At 44.6% G+C, this 16479-nt stretch overlaps 1 protein-coding gene across 1 annotated transcript; it reads right to left on the bottom strand.

Annotated features, from left to right (window-relative positions):
• Positions 1–127: 127 nt before the first annotated feature.
• On the bottom strand, positions 128–11991 carry RAB11B (RAB11B, member RAS oncogene family). Its single transcript, XM_005427313.2, has 5 exons — positions 11916–11991; positions 11099–11363; positions 9067–9260; positions 7459–7539; positions 128–4761 (listed from the first exon to the last, which is right to left on the bottom strand). The coding sequence occupies exons 1-5, from the start codon at positions 11989–11991 to the stop codon at positions 4616–4618; spliced, it is 762 nt and encodes a 253-aa protein (XP_005427370.2). The 3' UTR covers positions 128–4615.
• Between the last annotated feature and the right edge of the window lie 4488 nt (positions 11992–16479).

The following is a 16479-nucleotide window of genomic DNA, read 5'->3' as shown; positions in this document are numbered from 1 at the left end:
GCGGGCCCCCCGTCTCGCCGCTCCCGGGCCGCTGGCAGGGGCATCCCCGCCCCACCCCGCGCTCTGGCTCTGGAGTCCCCCCAGCTCATTCTACAGTTGTGTCTGGAACAGAACTTTACACAGACGGTATGATTTGGCAATCTTTATGTCCACAATACATCATAACCATGCACAAAAATCGAGTGGTGTGTTTATTTACAAAGTGAATTGCACTTAACACAGGAACCAGGAATAAAAGTAAATGAAAGGAACCTCTCTTCTGGGTTGCATAAAGGTCCACTACTATTTATAGCCTACAAAGCCTGATAGTCAACACTACCATGCATTATCTGATCAGTGTAAAATAGGAATTGCTGTTATTTATTGAAACAGTGCAGCCCTGGAGATACTCATTCCGTGGAAATATTCCATAAATCACCAACTTCATTTAAGAGTCTGCAAGTAAAGAGAATCTACTCTTCAACCCCCACCTACTTGAAGGACAGTTAGCCTTAACCTCCAATTGTCTGATTTTCCTTAGCTGAAATTCAAGCCCCTACCTTTAACACTGTTCTAGTTTTTTATGGAGGAAAAAATCTTCCCTAGGTGACTGAGCCACTTCACTGGGATCTTCTTTTCTTCTATGGAGTCCAGAAACCTCTAAGCAAGTTCTTCCTTCTGCTTGGAAGGGAAATGAGCACCAAGCCTCAGCAACACTCAACCAGAAACAGATCCCACCCCCACCTTGTGGAGCAGCACAGCACGCAGGGATCAAAGCACCAGGAGTAAAAATACCTCCTGTACAATTTTCCAACAGCTTTTGTTAAGTAACTGCTTCAAATACAGGCTCAGCCCAACCCATACCACGCCCAGCCAAGAGCTCTGTGTTCACACAAGAGGTCAGCAGGGAGTCACAGAACAGCACCCAAATGGGCGCATCTCTGGCCCCACAGAGGTGGCCTCCACAGCACACACTGAAATCTCTTTAACAAAGTAGCAAGCAGTCACCCATCAACTGGATTTTTACATTTATACAAGTACGGAGCTTTAAAACTTTCCTAGGAACCAAACCTCCTTGTTCTGTGCAGGCTCCAGTGAAGATCTCAGACTAACTCCCCTGGCTGGAAGCACTGACTTTGCAGGAAAAGAGGATAGATTGATCTGATCTACCCAAGGAATTTATTTTACCAATTCACTGTTTGTATGCTCAGGACCAAGTCACTTTTATGTATGCATTTTGGCCTTCACCCTCCACATCAGTAAGAGGAGAGGCAGCACGATAGACTCCTGCCTAATTCTGCATTAAAGGAGCTGTTCTAGACAGCAGCAGGAGCCTCTGATGGTTCTGTTATGACACAGGTTGTGTTATGACTCAGGGCTTTGTAGTGTTTTCAACAGTTAAAGGAAAGTCAGCCTCAACATCCAAGTAAAGCAAGCAAAGCACACATTCCTTCTTTTCACAGGCAGCTTTCCTGTTACCAGGAATTTTACAAAAGCCAAACTTAGCCCTCAAATCCCTTGGGGCAGATGGAAGAGAGCTGTAACCTTTTTTTGTTTTCCTGACAGTAATACTGAGAGACACACAGCCAGCAAAGCTGTGGGATGAAGCAGTCAAGTTGAGGTTACACATAGTCTGTAATTTCCACATCAGGAAAGCATGCTTAAGGAGCCTGGGCTACTGCAGAGCTTCTCTGAATGTCAGACAGCCCTTCCAGCATTTCCAGCTTCGTCAGGATTCCTCCAAGTCTTGCCCTCAGTAATTCCAGCACAGTAGTGGGCTGGGTTGTGGATGCAGTTTCTAAGGAGCACACAATGCTTCATTCAGGACACCAGGAACCCCAGATCACAAGGCTTGTCCCCAGTCTGTGCACAGGAAGATGGCCCAACCTGGCAGAACTGATCCAATGTCCTTTTCCTATTGTCACGAACAGCCCTGTGCTTAGTCTGGGCAGGGGCACCTCAGACCCACGGAAGGGCTGTGGCTCTGCCTGGAGAGCAGCACAGCAGCCTGGAGAAGTGCCTTGTCTCATAGTGAGGGACCACAGCAGATGAAAACCCCCAGCCCATTCCCAGTGCTCTCAGGAGCTACATGGTGCACATGTGCACACACCAACTCCTCCTGTGTGCCCCAGCAAAGGGCAGGAGGCCCCTCCCTGTCACACAACACAACAGAATGGTCCGAGGTCCACCAGTACTGAGGGGCTTTGGACAACGGAGTTGTTCAATACCCATAAATTTAACTGCACTTAAGCCCTAGACATGGACCTTTCACTGGGACTCTGCAGCAAAGTTTAAAGCCTTCCACAAAGTCAAAGACTAAAGAAAATCTTTGAAGAGACAAGCAAGTAACTAAACTGTTTCTTGGCTTCTCACACCAGGCCAGACTGATTCTAGAAACTTCATGTTAAGAGCAGGACTTGCAGAGTAAGCATGTTAATACATCACGCTGAATTAATAAGTCTTCTAAACAGTACAATTTCTCCTCATGCTATCCAGCTGATTTCTTTATATAAAGTTTGTTCAAAAATTAAGGAGCCCAGCTCCACTAGTGTCCACTTGTTCTCAAATGAAATATTTTCAGTATTTCAGAATTTTCCATTCTCTCGTTGCCAGCTGTCTGAACACTGACTGCACTTCATGGTCTAGTCTTGGACCACCAAAAAGGAGATATCCCAGTTCCCACTTTCTCTCAACAGAATGCTAGTGAAGCAAATACCACATGTTGAAAGTGCTTCCTGAACTGGAGCACCCTTAGGACAGAGCCCTGTGATGCCTACCAAGGAATTCATACCCTCATTCAACGGGATCAGGCTGCAAGCATGCACCCTTGAACCTTGAATGGAACCTCTAAACAAAGCTGAAGAGTGAAAGTGCCAGCACCACGCGCATCCTGTGCTGTGAGCTGGAGCTCTCTCAGTGCATACAGTACAAAATTAAAGGCATTGGTCTGGAAATCTTATAAAAGAAAAGCCATCAGAGTTAACTGCCCTTAATTTTATTACGTAACCAGACAGAACAGTTGAGACTGGAATGTCAGATTTCCTCTTCAAGCACAATTCACAGTTTCATATTTGCTTTGTATCAGTAAAGAAAAATCAACTCACTAATATGCAGCTGGGATTCATCCAGTGAGCTACAGGCTCAGAATACAGAGCAAAAACTCACTGCAAATGGCGCCACAAGCCTTCAGGGAGCAGCAGGTGGTTTCCAGCTCTTCCTTTAGATCATTTCACCCAGTATTTGCCATCAGAACATTCAGCGGATACCGGAGGGGATACAAGTGTGCAAGAGCTAGTGAGTGATGAAAAGCCATCAGAGATTTGCACAAGCAAGCAAGAGACTGACTACACAAAGTTGTGGTAACATTCTTCCCATTCAGCACAATGAAGAATTATAGTAGTTAGCCCTGCTGATGACAAATCTGTTACATCAGTGAAGTACAATCATTTAAGAATTACAGTCTGCAGTTCAGTAAAATGGTAAGAAGAATACAACAGATTAGTAGTTATTATGTGAAATCCTAGTATTATGCATTTTAGTAGAGGTCAATAGTGAAAGATCATGAAGAGAAAGTTCCAGATACTATGGATCTGCAGAAGTTTTACAAAATGTATAAAGTATTGTGTTTCTCTACAACAACCAAAACCCTTACAAGTGCAGGTATATATGTGACATGAAAATATTGCCTCACTCACTCAGACGGGGGCAGGAGAGATCTAGAGAAAAAGCAGCATGCAAAAAAAAATCCCTGGAACTAGCACAGATCCTGCTTTCAGACACTGACCTACAGTACAAAAAGAAGCCTACTTGTACAGGCTGCAAAAGGTTTCTGAAATCAATATGCTGGCACTTACTGTACAATAATGTTAAATGATTAACATAAGCCATGAATAAATATTACGCCACTTCATAAAGCCTGCACAGGCATTCATGGTGGCAGAGAAAGCAATGCAGACATATTTCATTGTTCCCAAATAAACAAGAATAGAGAAAGATTTCCCAAGCAGGAAACAGTAAACTACACAGCCAGACTAACTGTATTAGGGATAATTACAGAATAAGTAATGTTATTTTCAACAGCTTTCTTATGTGTGTGCAGCCACTAAAATCCTCACTGTGAGACTTCATCAGGACAGAAAACAGAGCATTTGGCAGGATAGCTAGTTTAATTTCTCCCCCATGTTTACAGAAACACAAGAAAAAGAGATATCTGACTATGGGAGGAAAAAACCTTGTCACCTAGTTATTTCTTCAACTGGTAGAGTCAAGTCCCATTGTTCCCCTCCCAGAAAATACAACAACAACAAAACCAAACTGAAAAAATCCTAGCAAAACCAAAACAAGCCTATTTGATAAGTGTGTTTCATGGGATAATATCCAGCAGCAGATTTTCCAACACAAACATGTCTATCAGATCAGTGACTACATTTCAAGCCCAGAAGTCACCACATGGAAGGGGTTTCAGAGGCAAGAGGATGTTAGCCCTACAATTAAAGCTCTAATATGAGAGGGGAGATTTGGGAATGGAATAAAGGAGGGAGGAGGGAGTCACTGAATCACAGGAGATAGGAAGTGCACACAAGTTTCTAAATGAAGCACAGACAAAGTGGAGGGCACAAGAGTCATCTAGAGAAGGTCACAGGTTCTGACAGCACTGGAGTTTGTTGGATTTCTGTCCGTCAGTGGTTGGCGGGACGCTGATATCCACGACGTTGTTGCCAGGAGACTCGTCGTGCGCAGACCGGTCGGCGATTTGCTTCTGCGACACGATGCGGTAGATTTCTGCAAGGACAGCACACGGTGAGAACATGCCAGAACCCAAGAAGGAGAAGATTTTAACTTGAGGGCTCTGAAAGGGAATCTAGGCTAATCAGATGTAGTGTGTAACATCTGGCTGGCATTCCAGTTCTGGAATGAATACACCAGCTCTGTCTGGAAAAGTTATTAAGTCAAGAGTCCTCACTGCCTTCCGCAATAGCACTTCCTATTCTGTTCTTTTTCAATGACTCCATGAAAATGGGGATTATTAAAAGGGTTTTTAAATAGGAAAGGAGCAAGAATGCTCATTTCTAAAACAGGGAACCATTGATCTTTATAGAGTATGCTGCTCACTTTTTTTAAATCACAAAGACAATCACCCAGCAACAAGTTACCTGATGCCCACCTCCACTCCCAGCAACCTGCTGCCACCAAGTAACAGCAATGCTCCTCTCTGCAACACATCAGTTTTCCTACCTACGACAGTAAAAGCTGCATGGGTCCATAAAGGCCCAGACTTCTCCAAATGAATTTATTTTATTCAAACTAACTTAATGCTTGAAAGCATACAGATCCACAAAGCTGTAACCACTGAAGACAGACTGCCAACTTAAAAGCTTTCACAAACAAACTGTTTCAACTGCATACTTAGCAGAAGTCTTGTAAGTGGAAAGGTTTTCAAGTTAAATTATTTCACTGACTATAAGCCCTTGTTCCAACTTCCCTCCATTGTGAAACAGGAAAAGGGCAAGTACTTCCCTGGAAGTCTGTGGTAAATATTATGGTCACATTCATACAGCCACAACCCCAAAACAGCACACCCAAAGCCTTTAGTAAGGATTAAAAATCACAGAGGACTGTGCAGGGCTTGTTTATGAGGATTTTTGGTTCGGTTTCTTTGGTGGGTTTTTTTTGGTTTTTTTAAGAATCTGCACAACATATATTTATGTTGTTTAAAATGGAAACCTTTAACTCAGGGCCAATCTTGTTGCCACTGGCTACCAACAAATCTTTGCTAAAGGGGGGAGGAGGGTTGTTCAGAGGCTGTCACACCTTTTTCTTTCCTGCTCAGTATTTGAATTTCAGCTGTTTAGAGTGGTTGCCAAGCCCCCTTTGCTTTGGGGTAGCATCTTTGGGGTGTTTTGTGGGGTTTTTTTTCTTCCAGTTGTTAGTGATTCCTCAAACAAGTGGCCAGTAAGGAAACTCCTGTCCTGCTGTTCCCATTCTCTTCCCTCCACCAAGTCCCCTGTGGTGGTTCCCAACTCACTACTCTACACAGCACATTTTCCTAGGTTCCTTCTCTTTTAGAAGGATGATTCTCCCCCAGGTGTAATCACTTTAGGAACAGCCTTTTCAGGACTTCTCAGTCTTATTATCCATGTGCCTATGTTACCTGACCAGACAATCTCAACACTTTTGGGAGCCCTGGGTGCTGTGAGAGAGAGGGGTTTGAGTTCAGTTTGCCTGGGCCTGACCTCAGCTTGAGTTGTTACAGCACTGTGGCTCTCCTAGAGTGGCCTGAGGAGAGCATCTCTAACCAGGGTCAGTCTCAAAACAACAAGGGAAGACACGATGGATGGTGACCATTGAACTACACTCAGAACACTAAAATAAAAAATACTAAAACAAAAAATACTGTCTCCAAGTGCCAGGGAAGTTGCTTCAAATACAGCCAAGTGTCCCAGATCAGCCACAAATCTGCTACACAGTGCGAGACCAGCCCAGCTCCAGCTCTGGGCAGTCAGCTCTGCCTCACACTCCAAATGTTTCACTAGTGGCTCTTTAATAACACAGATCTGCTGGGCACCAAATACAGCCCATTCCTCATCTGTCAAGCTTTTACCTATAGAGGCAGCTTGGCTACCCTGTATTTCCTGTCTGCCTCTTCTTCGGCACCTTGGAGTCAGAGCTGGGGTTGCTCAGTCTGGAGAAGAAAAGGCTCCAGGAAGACCTGAATGCAGACTACCAACATCTACAGTCCCCCAAGGGAGCTGGAGAGGGACTCTGGACAAGGGCCTGGAGGTACAGAACAAGGGGGAATGGCTTCCCACTGCCAGAGGGCAGGGTTAGATGGGATAGTGGGCAGAAATTCTTGGCTGTGAGGGTGGTGAAGCCCTGGCACAGGGTGCCCAGAGCAGCTGTGGCTGCCCCTGGATCCCTGGAAGTGTCCAAGGCCAGGTAGGACAGGGCTTGGAGCAACCTGGGACAGTGGGAGGTGTCCCTGCCCATGGCTCACTGTCAATTTGATATCCTCCAGAATCCCCAGGTCCTTCTCTGCAGAAGATGCTGTTGGTGCAGTGCAGTCACCACCCTTGCTATCAGCTGAGAATAAGAGCTCAGTAGTCTGAAAATGGTACCAGCCTGCTTTGGTGCAAGAGAAGATACTGCAACATTTAACTTCCAGCACGGCTGGGGCTTCACTGCTGAGATTTTGTGCAGGCACAGAAGTACACTTACTAGTCCTTTTACAACAGTGCTATTGCAATAGCTTGAACTTATGGAACATCAGGAGATAGAAACTTCCAGGAGATAGAAACCCTCACCCGGGACAGAAAGGGGTGTATGGGGTGGGAGGCAGAACACAAAGGTGAGATCAGAGAGCTTGCAAAGCAACCATTGTTCCCACCACTCATTTCCAAATAATTCCAGAAAACTACAGAGTATGCCCATGAAGAAGATCCACCACCTCAGCTGCTCCTCTGAATCCATAACAAACCATACCTGTAAGGATGTTCTTGAAGGCTTCTTCTACATTTGTAGAGTCCAGAGCAGATGTTTCAATAAAAGATAAGTTATTTTTTTCTGTAATAAATAAGAAGTGGTTCAGTTAAAAAATTTAATGACACTTTATTTCACATTTACTTTGAGGTTTTTTAACTTTTATTTTAGGCCAAACCAGCCAGAGCACAGTAATTTTTTTTCTTTTCCTTGTTGGACAAGGAACATCTTGGTGCTGGAGTTGGTGCAACATTTCCTTTGCCCAAAGTGCAAGAACATTTTCCCCACTGCAGCCCTTGCTCAGGCAAACAACACAAAATACCATTCTATTCTGGCTACAGATCACATCCAGAGGTACCGTGAGCAAGAGCCCCAGCAAAAGCACATCAACCGCTACAGAGACACAATTCTCCTCTGCAATCCCAAGAAGATCAACAGACCTATACTTTCCTAATCAGACCCCACTTCCAAATAACAATGACCCCCTGAAACAGTCTATTTTCTTCTTTCCTCTTACAATGCAAGTTTTTAAAATTATTATTAAAAAAAGTAAGTGGTTAACACTCAAATATCATACCTAGAATGGTTCTCTATCACCTGCCCAGGAACAGGCAAATTCCAGTAATGGAGCTAAACAGCAACAACTGGAGCATCACTAGCAATTTAAAACAGCCTTAGGAGGAAGTCCAGGGTTAAAAAGTAAGAAGCTGAACCAAGTGATCAAAGAAATAGACTATCTGGGGCACCCACCAACTTGTTCTGCTTTTTTTACATAAATGTCACTTCTCCTCCATCTGAACATTTAGAGCGGCTTTATTACCCTCAGGGTACTTGCTTACCAGCAAACTTCATAAAGTGTGTATAAGCAAGCCTTGGTAATATTTCTAGAGGTATATTAGAAGTTGTACGTTTACATTCCACCTCCAAGCTTGACAGCCACACAAAAGCTGAATATCCCCAGGCCTTTCAGGACAAAAGAATATCTGACCAGTGCTCTGCCAGGTAAGGAAGAGAGAAGGAATGCAGTGGCAGCATCTTACATAACTCACTTCTCCCAACAAATGATAATTCTCAAACCTGATGATCACTGCATTTAAGCGAGACTAGATGACACCACTACACGTATGAGTGCTCTAGAGCAGCAACCACCCCATCTAAAAGAAGGTTCAGCATTCATTTGTAGCTGTCCACATTGATATCTACTCAGCAGAAGCAGGCCTCTAGGAAGGAAGGATGGACATTTTATATTGTGATATTTTTTATTTTTATTGTGATATTTTCTCTTTTAAATATTGCTTACTGTTTCTAGCCTTGTTAGAAGAAGTGTTTATTCTTCAGCTACCACGTAGCTCAAGGACAGTGTCTCAAAAACATGTACTACCACCAGATTTAAAAAACAACAGAAAACTGCAAACTAAAAATGGCAAAGAAAATTCTCCAAAAAAAACCAAACCAATCACACATGCTAGTTAATAAGTCAAGATATTTCAATATAAAAAAACCCAAAAAACAACAAAACATCTCAAGTGCCTTTTTTAGGGTTCAAACTAAACCTTGAGGTGGGAGTTGAGCCCTGGACAAAGGGTGTGATCCCCCAGCCCCCGTGCGTACCTGCGAAGGCCCTGGCCTCGTCGGTGGGCACAGCCCGCAGGTGGCGCAGGTCGCTCTTGTTGCCCACCAGCATGATCACGATGTTGTTGTCGGCGTGGTCCCGCAGCTCCTTCAGCCAGCGCTCCACGTTCTCGTAGGTGAGGTGTTTGGCAATGTCATAGACGAGCAGAGCCCCAACAGCACCGCGGTAATATCTGAAAGCAGGAGGCACAGCCCTTCAGCAAGAGCTCTGTCCCAGCCACACCAGCACACAGGCCATCCCGCTCTTCTGTAATGAACCCCTTCAGAAAAAGTTGTGCTGATGCAGATACTGTTGTTGGAGTGGTTTTGAAGCCGAAGACCAAGTTCCAAATGCAAGGTTTTTTCCTAGTAGCATTTCTAAAAAAATCCAGTGTGTGTACCAAAATTCTGGAGAGCCTCCAGAAACCAGGACTGAAAATGTCCTGTCTGCTCCAGCTGTGTATAGGAAAATTCACCATTGCAGAATTGGTACAGCTGGGAGGTTTTTGTGAAGTAACAACCTAACTTTCTCCTAGGAAAACAGCCCTTAATAAAATGTCAGTATTTGTTCCTGATCCTTCAACTATCTCCTGTCCCTCCTACAAATTAAAGAGGGGACTCTGGACTATACTGTCACTATCCACCAACCTCTAATCCAAGAACACGGTCTGCCTCCTCAGTGCAGGTTTGGGCCCATTTCAACACAAGCCAAGGGCTCAGCTCAGCACAAGTCAATCCGTATCAGCAATCCTGTAACATCTAATATCTCTCTTCCACACAATCCTACCATTTCTCCTCAGTTCTGCCAGCACCTGTCTGACATGTTGTTGAACTGAGTCAGGGCACCAAGTCAGCAGAAATCATTCTCTTTTCCCTGATGTTTGGCATTTTGCTGGCCGAGCAGGCTGAACTGGCTGAGTGATGTGTCAAGCAGCAGTTAGTGCCAGCACAAAGGAGAGGCAGGATCACAGGACTGCAGCTGCACTAACTCCCAGCAGTAAAACCTGTTGTTGTTGACCCAGACTAGACTAGAAGTTTTTACAGCAAGAGCAAGGGTCACAAAAAAATTTCTGAAAGTCACACTAACAATTCCAGAAAATATGCAATTTGAAATTGTCACTTACATCTGCTTCTACGTCCCTTTCTCTACAGACTGCTCCCTTTGGGCTTCAGGGTCTCCTGGTTTTCTCCCATCTTGACAAAATTCCTTTTACCTTGAGTTTAATGGCTCAATCTGTTCATGACTCAGAAACATGTTTTTACCTTTAAAAACTGATACACATCTGTAACATAACAAAAAATCAACTCACTGATCAGAAAATGCTCTGGACAACCAGGCCTGATCAAAGGATTTGCTTTTTGTCCTCTGCAGGATACTTTTGCCAGCATAGAAACAGGTACACTTCAAACCAGTCTGCGGATTAACAAGGTGGCACAGGTGAAAAAGCTTCTCACCTCCAGGGATTGTGCCTAATGCTGCACAGCCAGCACTATCATTGTTGCCTTCCTGCTTCCTGGCTATTCAGTGTCTGCGCTCAAGGCTGTGACTAATTCAAAGTCATTGAGATTTCAAAGGACTTTGTGGCTGCAGGTTTTCCTAAAAATACCCTCAATCTCAAGACTGAGGAGGCAATTGAGACCAGAAGCCATGGGTGTTACAGTAAGCCACCATACCTAGACCAAAACTCGATACCAACAGTACCCAGCTTCCATCTGAAATGACACTCACTCCACATAATGAATGCAGCACATTCAGCACAGACAAAATCTAAATCCCAAAACTCAAACAGAATTTCCCACAGTTTTGATTTAAGCTGTCATTTGTTTCCGTAACCGTAACATGAGAATCTAAAAAGTACTTTCATTATATTAATCAAGAGAACACAAAAGTATTTGCTACCTTATGACTTGGATCCACACTGAAGTCTGTCACAATGACTTTGTCATGTGTGCCAAATATGTTTCTCTCTACCCATACATTTATCTGCAGCAACTCTGCTGGAATTCTGTTGAGCAAAGGCAGAGTACTCACGCTGAGGTAATGGCGCGGTATCGCTCCTGGCCTGCAGTATCCCAGATCTGGGCTTTTATCGTCTTCCCATCCACCTGGATGCTCCTGGTGGCAAATTCCACCCCAATGGTGCTCTTACTTTCCAGATTGAACTCATTGCGTGTGAAACGTGACAGAAGATTACTTTTCCCAACTCCAGAGTCTCCAATCAACACAACTGAAAGCAGAGACATTATTTTCACAATTAATTTCTCATACCAGCACTGACTCCAGGCTGCAGTGTGGCCTGGCAGGCAGCATCCTCCAGAAACGCAGTCAGATAACACAGGAGAGACAACATAGATAACACCACAGTCTTTACTATGCACTCCTTGCTTTCCCAAGCCCAGAAGAGCCCCAAGCTGTTTTGTGGTGAGTAGCTGCCTGATCCTCAGAGGTGAAAATGAGAAATTGCTACAGTGACTCTCAAAAGTCAAACAAAGTGCTTTGGAAGCCCCAACCACTGCAGCCCGCAGAGGTAAGACATGCCCCTCACACACTCAACCTTTGGCACAGGAAGGCTACAACCCATATTTTAAGAAACACTACAGGCAAGAACATGGCAACAGGCCACTTGTCTGCCCAACAAAAGCCTTTGTACAGTGTAAATGTGCTCTATTTTTATTAAAAAAAACAAAAAACATGGTAAGTAAACAATCATTTGCAGTCCCTGTTGGAGTCATATAGGGTCTTCTAATTCAATGATTTAATTAATAAATATGTTCACCACAAAAAGGGGAAAACAGGAGATATTTGGTACTACAAAAAAGATACAAAGCAAAGCAGAACTTCATCCAACAAAACAGGTTGTAGTAGACTGCATGAGAAGTAAGAGATGAGCTAGAAACCTCTGCCTCCACACATGGTGTTGCCATGATAACAGAAAAATGTAAGAGCAGAGAGACCTTCAGGGCACAACACCCAGCTTTCCTGAAAGGAATTGTGAAAACAAAGGCACATCTTGTGGCAGGAGGTTCCCTCTACTTTTTTGCTTATAGATGAGACAAGAAACAACAGAGAGAAACACAGCTGAAACAGCTGAGCCAAGCTCCCTTCCTCTCACAAACACTCTTATCACATACCCTTTGGAATTCAAGTGTCCTGGCTCAAGCAAAAAAGGAAGAAAGGCAGCCAGCCTCTGTGAGCTTCTTTAACCTTGGGAATATTTCCTACTCCAGTTCTAAGCACAGATTTGCTGATCTTCCTCATTCATATGGTCTGCTTTTCCTACAGAAAAGCAGACACGGACAAAAACCAGTCCCAATTTCCCCCCAGCAACTACAGAAGAACCTTCTCATTGCACACCTCCAGAATGAGCTCACCAGTGTTTTCCCAGGCCAAGGATCATACTTGTCTTTTAGTGATGCTACAGCTTTTCCCTGCTCAGGCCATTGTTTGAGGATGGAGCTCTGGCAGCACCCTGCTCCAGCTCGCTGCCATCCCAGCCCTGGAGCACATTCCCAGGCTGCTGCTGGACCCTGGAGCTCTGCTGCGACAGCTCCCGAGCTGCACAGGGCCATTGTTGAAAGGCTGGAGAGCCCCTGTGCAGCTCATCTGCCTGAGAGCACAGACAGACAATTGTGCTAGCACAGCTGAACAGCAAAACACAACCCAGGCAGGAACGGGCAGCCAGCACATCATGGCAAGGCACCACAACTCCCCACCCGGGAGAACTTAAACCAGCTCTCCACAGTGCTCTGCCTTCCCTGGCAAACAGCCTAAACCACTTTCTAGGGTATGAGAACAGATAGATAAAAAAAGATTTTATTCCAAGTTCTAACTCTAGGATTTTGTCAGCTTTATTTTCCGGACAAACAGTTTTTCATCACTAATTCCATGGGACCTTCCAAGAACAGGCTGAGGTCACCCACCCTGCACAGGGATCTGGGGCTGGAGTCGGCTCCATCCTATAGCAAAGCCCTGGCCAGAACCAAAAGTAAGAATATCCACCACACAAGCTAGACCAGATCAGAAGACCCCTGAGGCTTCCAACTGTTTCTGAAGGGAGCTATCTCCCCATGGTTTTGCAGCTGGAGAAAGCATAGCCTTTCCATATTCTAGCAATCTCCCAGGCTCTGGCATTTTAAAAGTATCAATTTGGGGCATAAACCATGCAAATGGCTCTCAGGTCATTAACTCCATCTGTTACTGGAAGAAAATTCCAGGGGTCCTGCGCTCCTTTGGCTGATTATTCACAGGCTCCCTTCACCATGCTGCCCCACATTCCAGCAGAGCTTCTAGGAGAGCATTTTTCAGAAGTTAAAGGAAGGCAACCAGATCCCAATTCAATAAAGAGCATTCCTAGAGTTTCCATGTGCTTCTTATTAATACCCAATCTTGAGCACTAAAAGGGCATTTTCACTTTCAGGAGAAAGATGCCAAGACTGGGGGCCCCACATGCAGAGAGAAGCCACAAACTTTTTTCTACAGGAGTTGAGCAAGAAGATACCTTCAACATTCTGGACTAAGTGATTATATCCTGGGAAAGTTTCTAAATTTGGTAACAGACCACCACACAGTATTGCCTGTTCAAATTCAGAAGTCATGACAGAGAAGGAAAGAGTTCCAAATGACAGCTTAAGAGTATGAATACTCTCTAAACACATCTCACCAGAACCGAGGAACTCACTCTCGAAATGCCCCTAAGGGCCACACTGGTGATGAAAAGATGCGCTGGTTTGGCCCTGTGACACGAACCAATAACCAGCACCAGCCACCTTCAGATGGCTCTAAGCACACAAACAAGCCTTGCATAGTGCCCTGTTTATATCCTGCATCCCGCTCTTTCGGTATTTCCTGATTTTCTCTCTCCTCCAGCACCCCCTGCCCCTGTGTGGGTTATGCATCACCACCACATTACCCATCCATCAACTCAGTCACCACCCTCACTCTGCTTCCTGCGTCTACAACATCCAGAACTACAGCACAGTCCCACCCCAAACACCTGCCCTGTATATTGAGATCCTTGTACAAAACAAGGCAAAGTCAGAATGAAAATTCCAGTGCCATACATCACTGGTAAAAAAGGGAAAATAAATAGATCAAGTTTATGACAGAATTCTAAAAACACTCATTTATTAATATAGGAAAAAGAATATATACTTTTGAGTAGCTAAGAAGATTAAGACTCCCTCTAGCAGAGACCATCTAATGAGAGTTTGTGATAAACCCGAAGCACATAAGGTTGCCAGATATTGGTGACTAATAGGATACACATTTGTTTTTAAAAACCACAGCCTCAGCTACACAGAGACAAATCAGAGCAGTCTAAATTCCCACAAAAGTAAAAGAAAGCTCTTTTACCCTATGGCTGATTTTTCCTGCCTTTTTCATGAGCCAGCACACATCTGCACAACCTCAGATTTAATTTTTAAAATAAGCACTGATAATACCTAATCTTCTTGGGAGCAAAATTAATGTGCAGATCACACTTAATAGGTACAAGGCTTCCAACATTTTTAACGGCTCTTCAAAGGTCATGAATTCAATTCCAAATCAACGCACTCAAAACACACCCTGAAAAGTCCCTGCTTTTTCACCATCCCTGCTACAAAACTAACTGGGAATAGAGGCCAGAACTGCTGGCTTCACTTGGGTGACATCACTGAGCACAGCCACAAGCTCTTTGCAGCCTCACTACCCCACGCAGCCCTGCACACACAGCTTGGCTCCTTCCCCCAAAGGATGGTTTAGGCACTTTGGTAAAGAGTAATATTTTGGTGTGATCAATAAAATAAGCAGTTCTGTTGGGATGCGCACAGAAAAAAAGGGAAATTGGGAACAAAGAAGCACTAGGTCAGCAGAGCAGATCTGACTATAATCACACACAATCCCAGACTGCTACCAAACCTGAAGTTAGTCATTGCCTGCCACATGCTGTCCTTTGGAAATAGGTGGCAGGGGAAACAGTCAAGCCTTAAATTTAATAAAAATAAACCTTCCCAGACTTAAGATCCTCCTACATCATTATTTCTACCTCTAACTACTACACAGACTGACAGAACATAGTTCAAAAGTCATCTGCGTAGCTAAGAAGGGGCTAAACCACAAACCAACCAAAGTCCTGGACATCATTATGTCCTTGAGGTTTAATTCTACTATTGAAGGAGGCAAAAAGAAAAGTAGAAGAGTTGGTCCCACAGCAGAGCCCTCATCCCACTTGGTCCCATTTATATTACTTTTTGTCTAGTCCCAAAAAGCCTCAGAAGAAGGAAAATCAAACCCACAAAGAAACCTTTCTCTATCTACTTTTTTTTTTTTAGAAATCCACACAACGACCCCTCCCAAAAATGCACAGAAAAGGACAATTCTCTCACCTGTTTTTTATTAAGTGCTACAAAGTTTGCCAGCATCACCACAGCACAGATCCTGACCAAATGGCTTTAGGTTGAGTCTCATTCCAAATAACATGAAAAACGCATTTCAAAGCAAGTATTTTTAAGACGAATGCATTCTCCCTAGCTAATTGACTATTCAGAGAAAGAAAAAAATAAGTACAATTTTTAGGCTTTCAAGTTCCTGGCTATTAAACCACCTGGGAAACAGACTTCAGAAGGAAACTACTTTAGACTCAGACAGTTTAGTATATTTTTACAGGCTGGTTGTCTGCGGAGAAGAAATAAGGGCTTTTTTACCCCATTGTCTTCAAGATTCAACCCACTGTAAAATAAAGAAAGTGAATGGGCAAATACATTTATAAAATATTTCCCACAGATGAGTAACTGTTCTTTTCTTTGCTCCACAAGTTCAGAATCACTGCTGCCCTTGTGAGCGTCCAGGTACAAAGACATCGAACACCTGGGAAATTGTGACAGTAGCAAGAGACCCCCAGAACCCTCACAGACCGCCACGGCACCGCCGGCACTGCCCTTCCCAAGACTGAACTCTTTGGATGGAAATCAGGTTTCAGCCACTCTACTAACAGTAGATCTAGTGCAAAACATGCTAGGAAACCAAAGACGAGGGTGCTACACCCACCTGCACTGCTCCTCGGGCCTCACAGGCAGAGCTGTGGGTTGCTCCGGGAAATTGGTCAGCTTGAGCCTCTGGACAGGCAGGAGGCCGGCCTGGGGAAACACCCACGGGACAGAAACCCCGAAGCCATCCCACGGATGACATCCTCCAGCTCCCCCCGGAGCCAGCGCAGGAGGAGCAGCACCGAGCCCCCACAAGAGCCCTGGGCAGCCCAACATGCCACAGGAAGGGGCAGGGCAGGCGCGGCAAACACCCATCAGCACAGGCAGTTAACACCGCTCCGGTCCCAGGCTCCCAGTACCGGCGCTCAGCGGGGACCTGTGAAGGAGCCTCCACCGAAGCTCACGGTTTTGCAGCTCCGACTCGACACCAGGCGATCTCCAGACAGC

This window comes from Geospiza fortis, unplaced genomic scaffold (genome assembly GCF_000277835.1).
Source record: "Geospiza fortis unplaced genomic scaffold, GeoFor_1.0 scaffold254, whole genome shotgun sequence".
Taxonomy (NCBI): domain Eukaryota; kingdom Metazoa; phylum Chordata; class Aves; order Passeriformes; family Thraupidae; genus Geospiza; species Geospiza fortis.
Note: the sequence above shows the minus strand (reverse complement) of the source record. Positions and strands in the feature narration are given on the sequence as shown.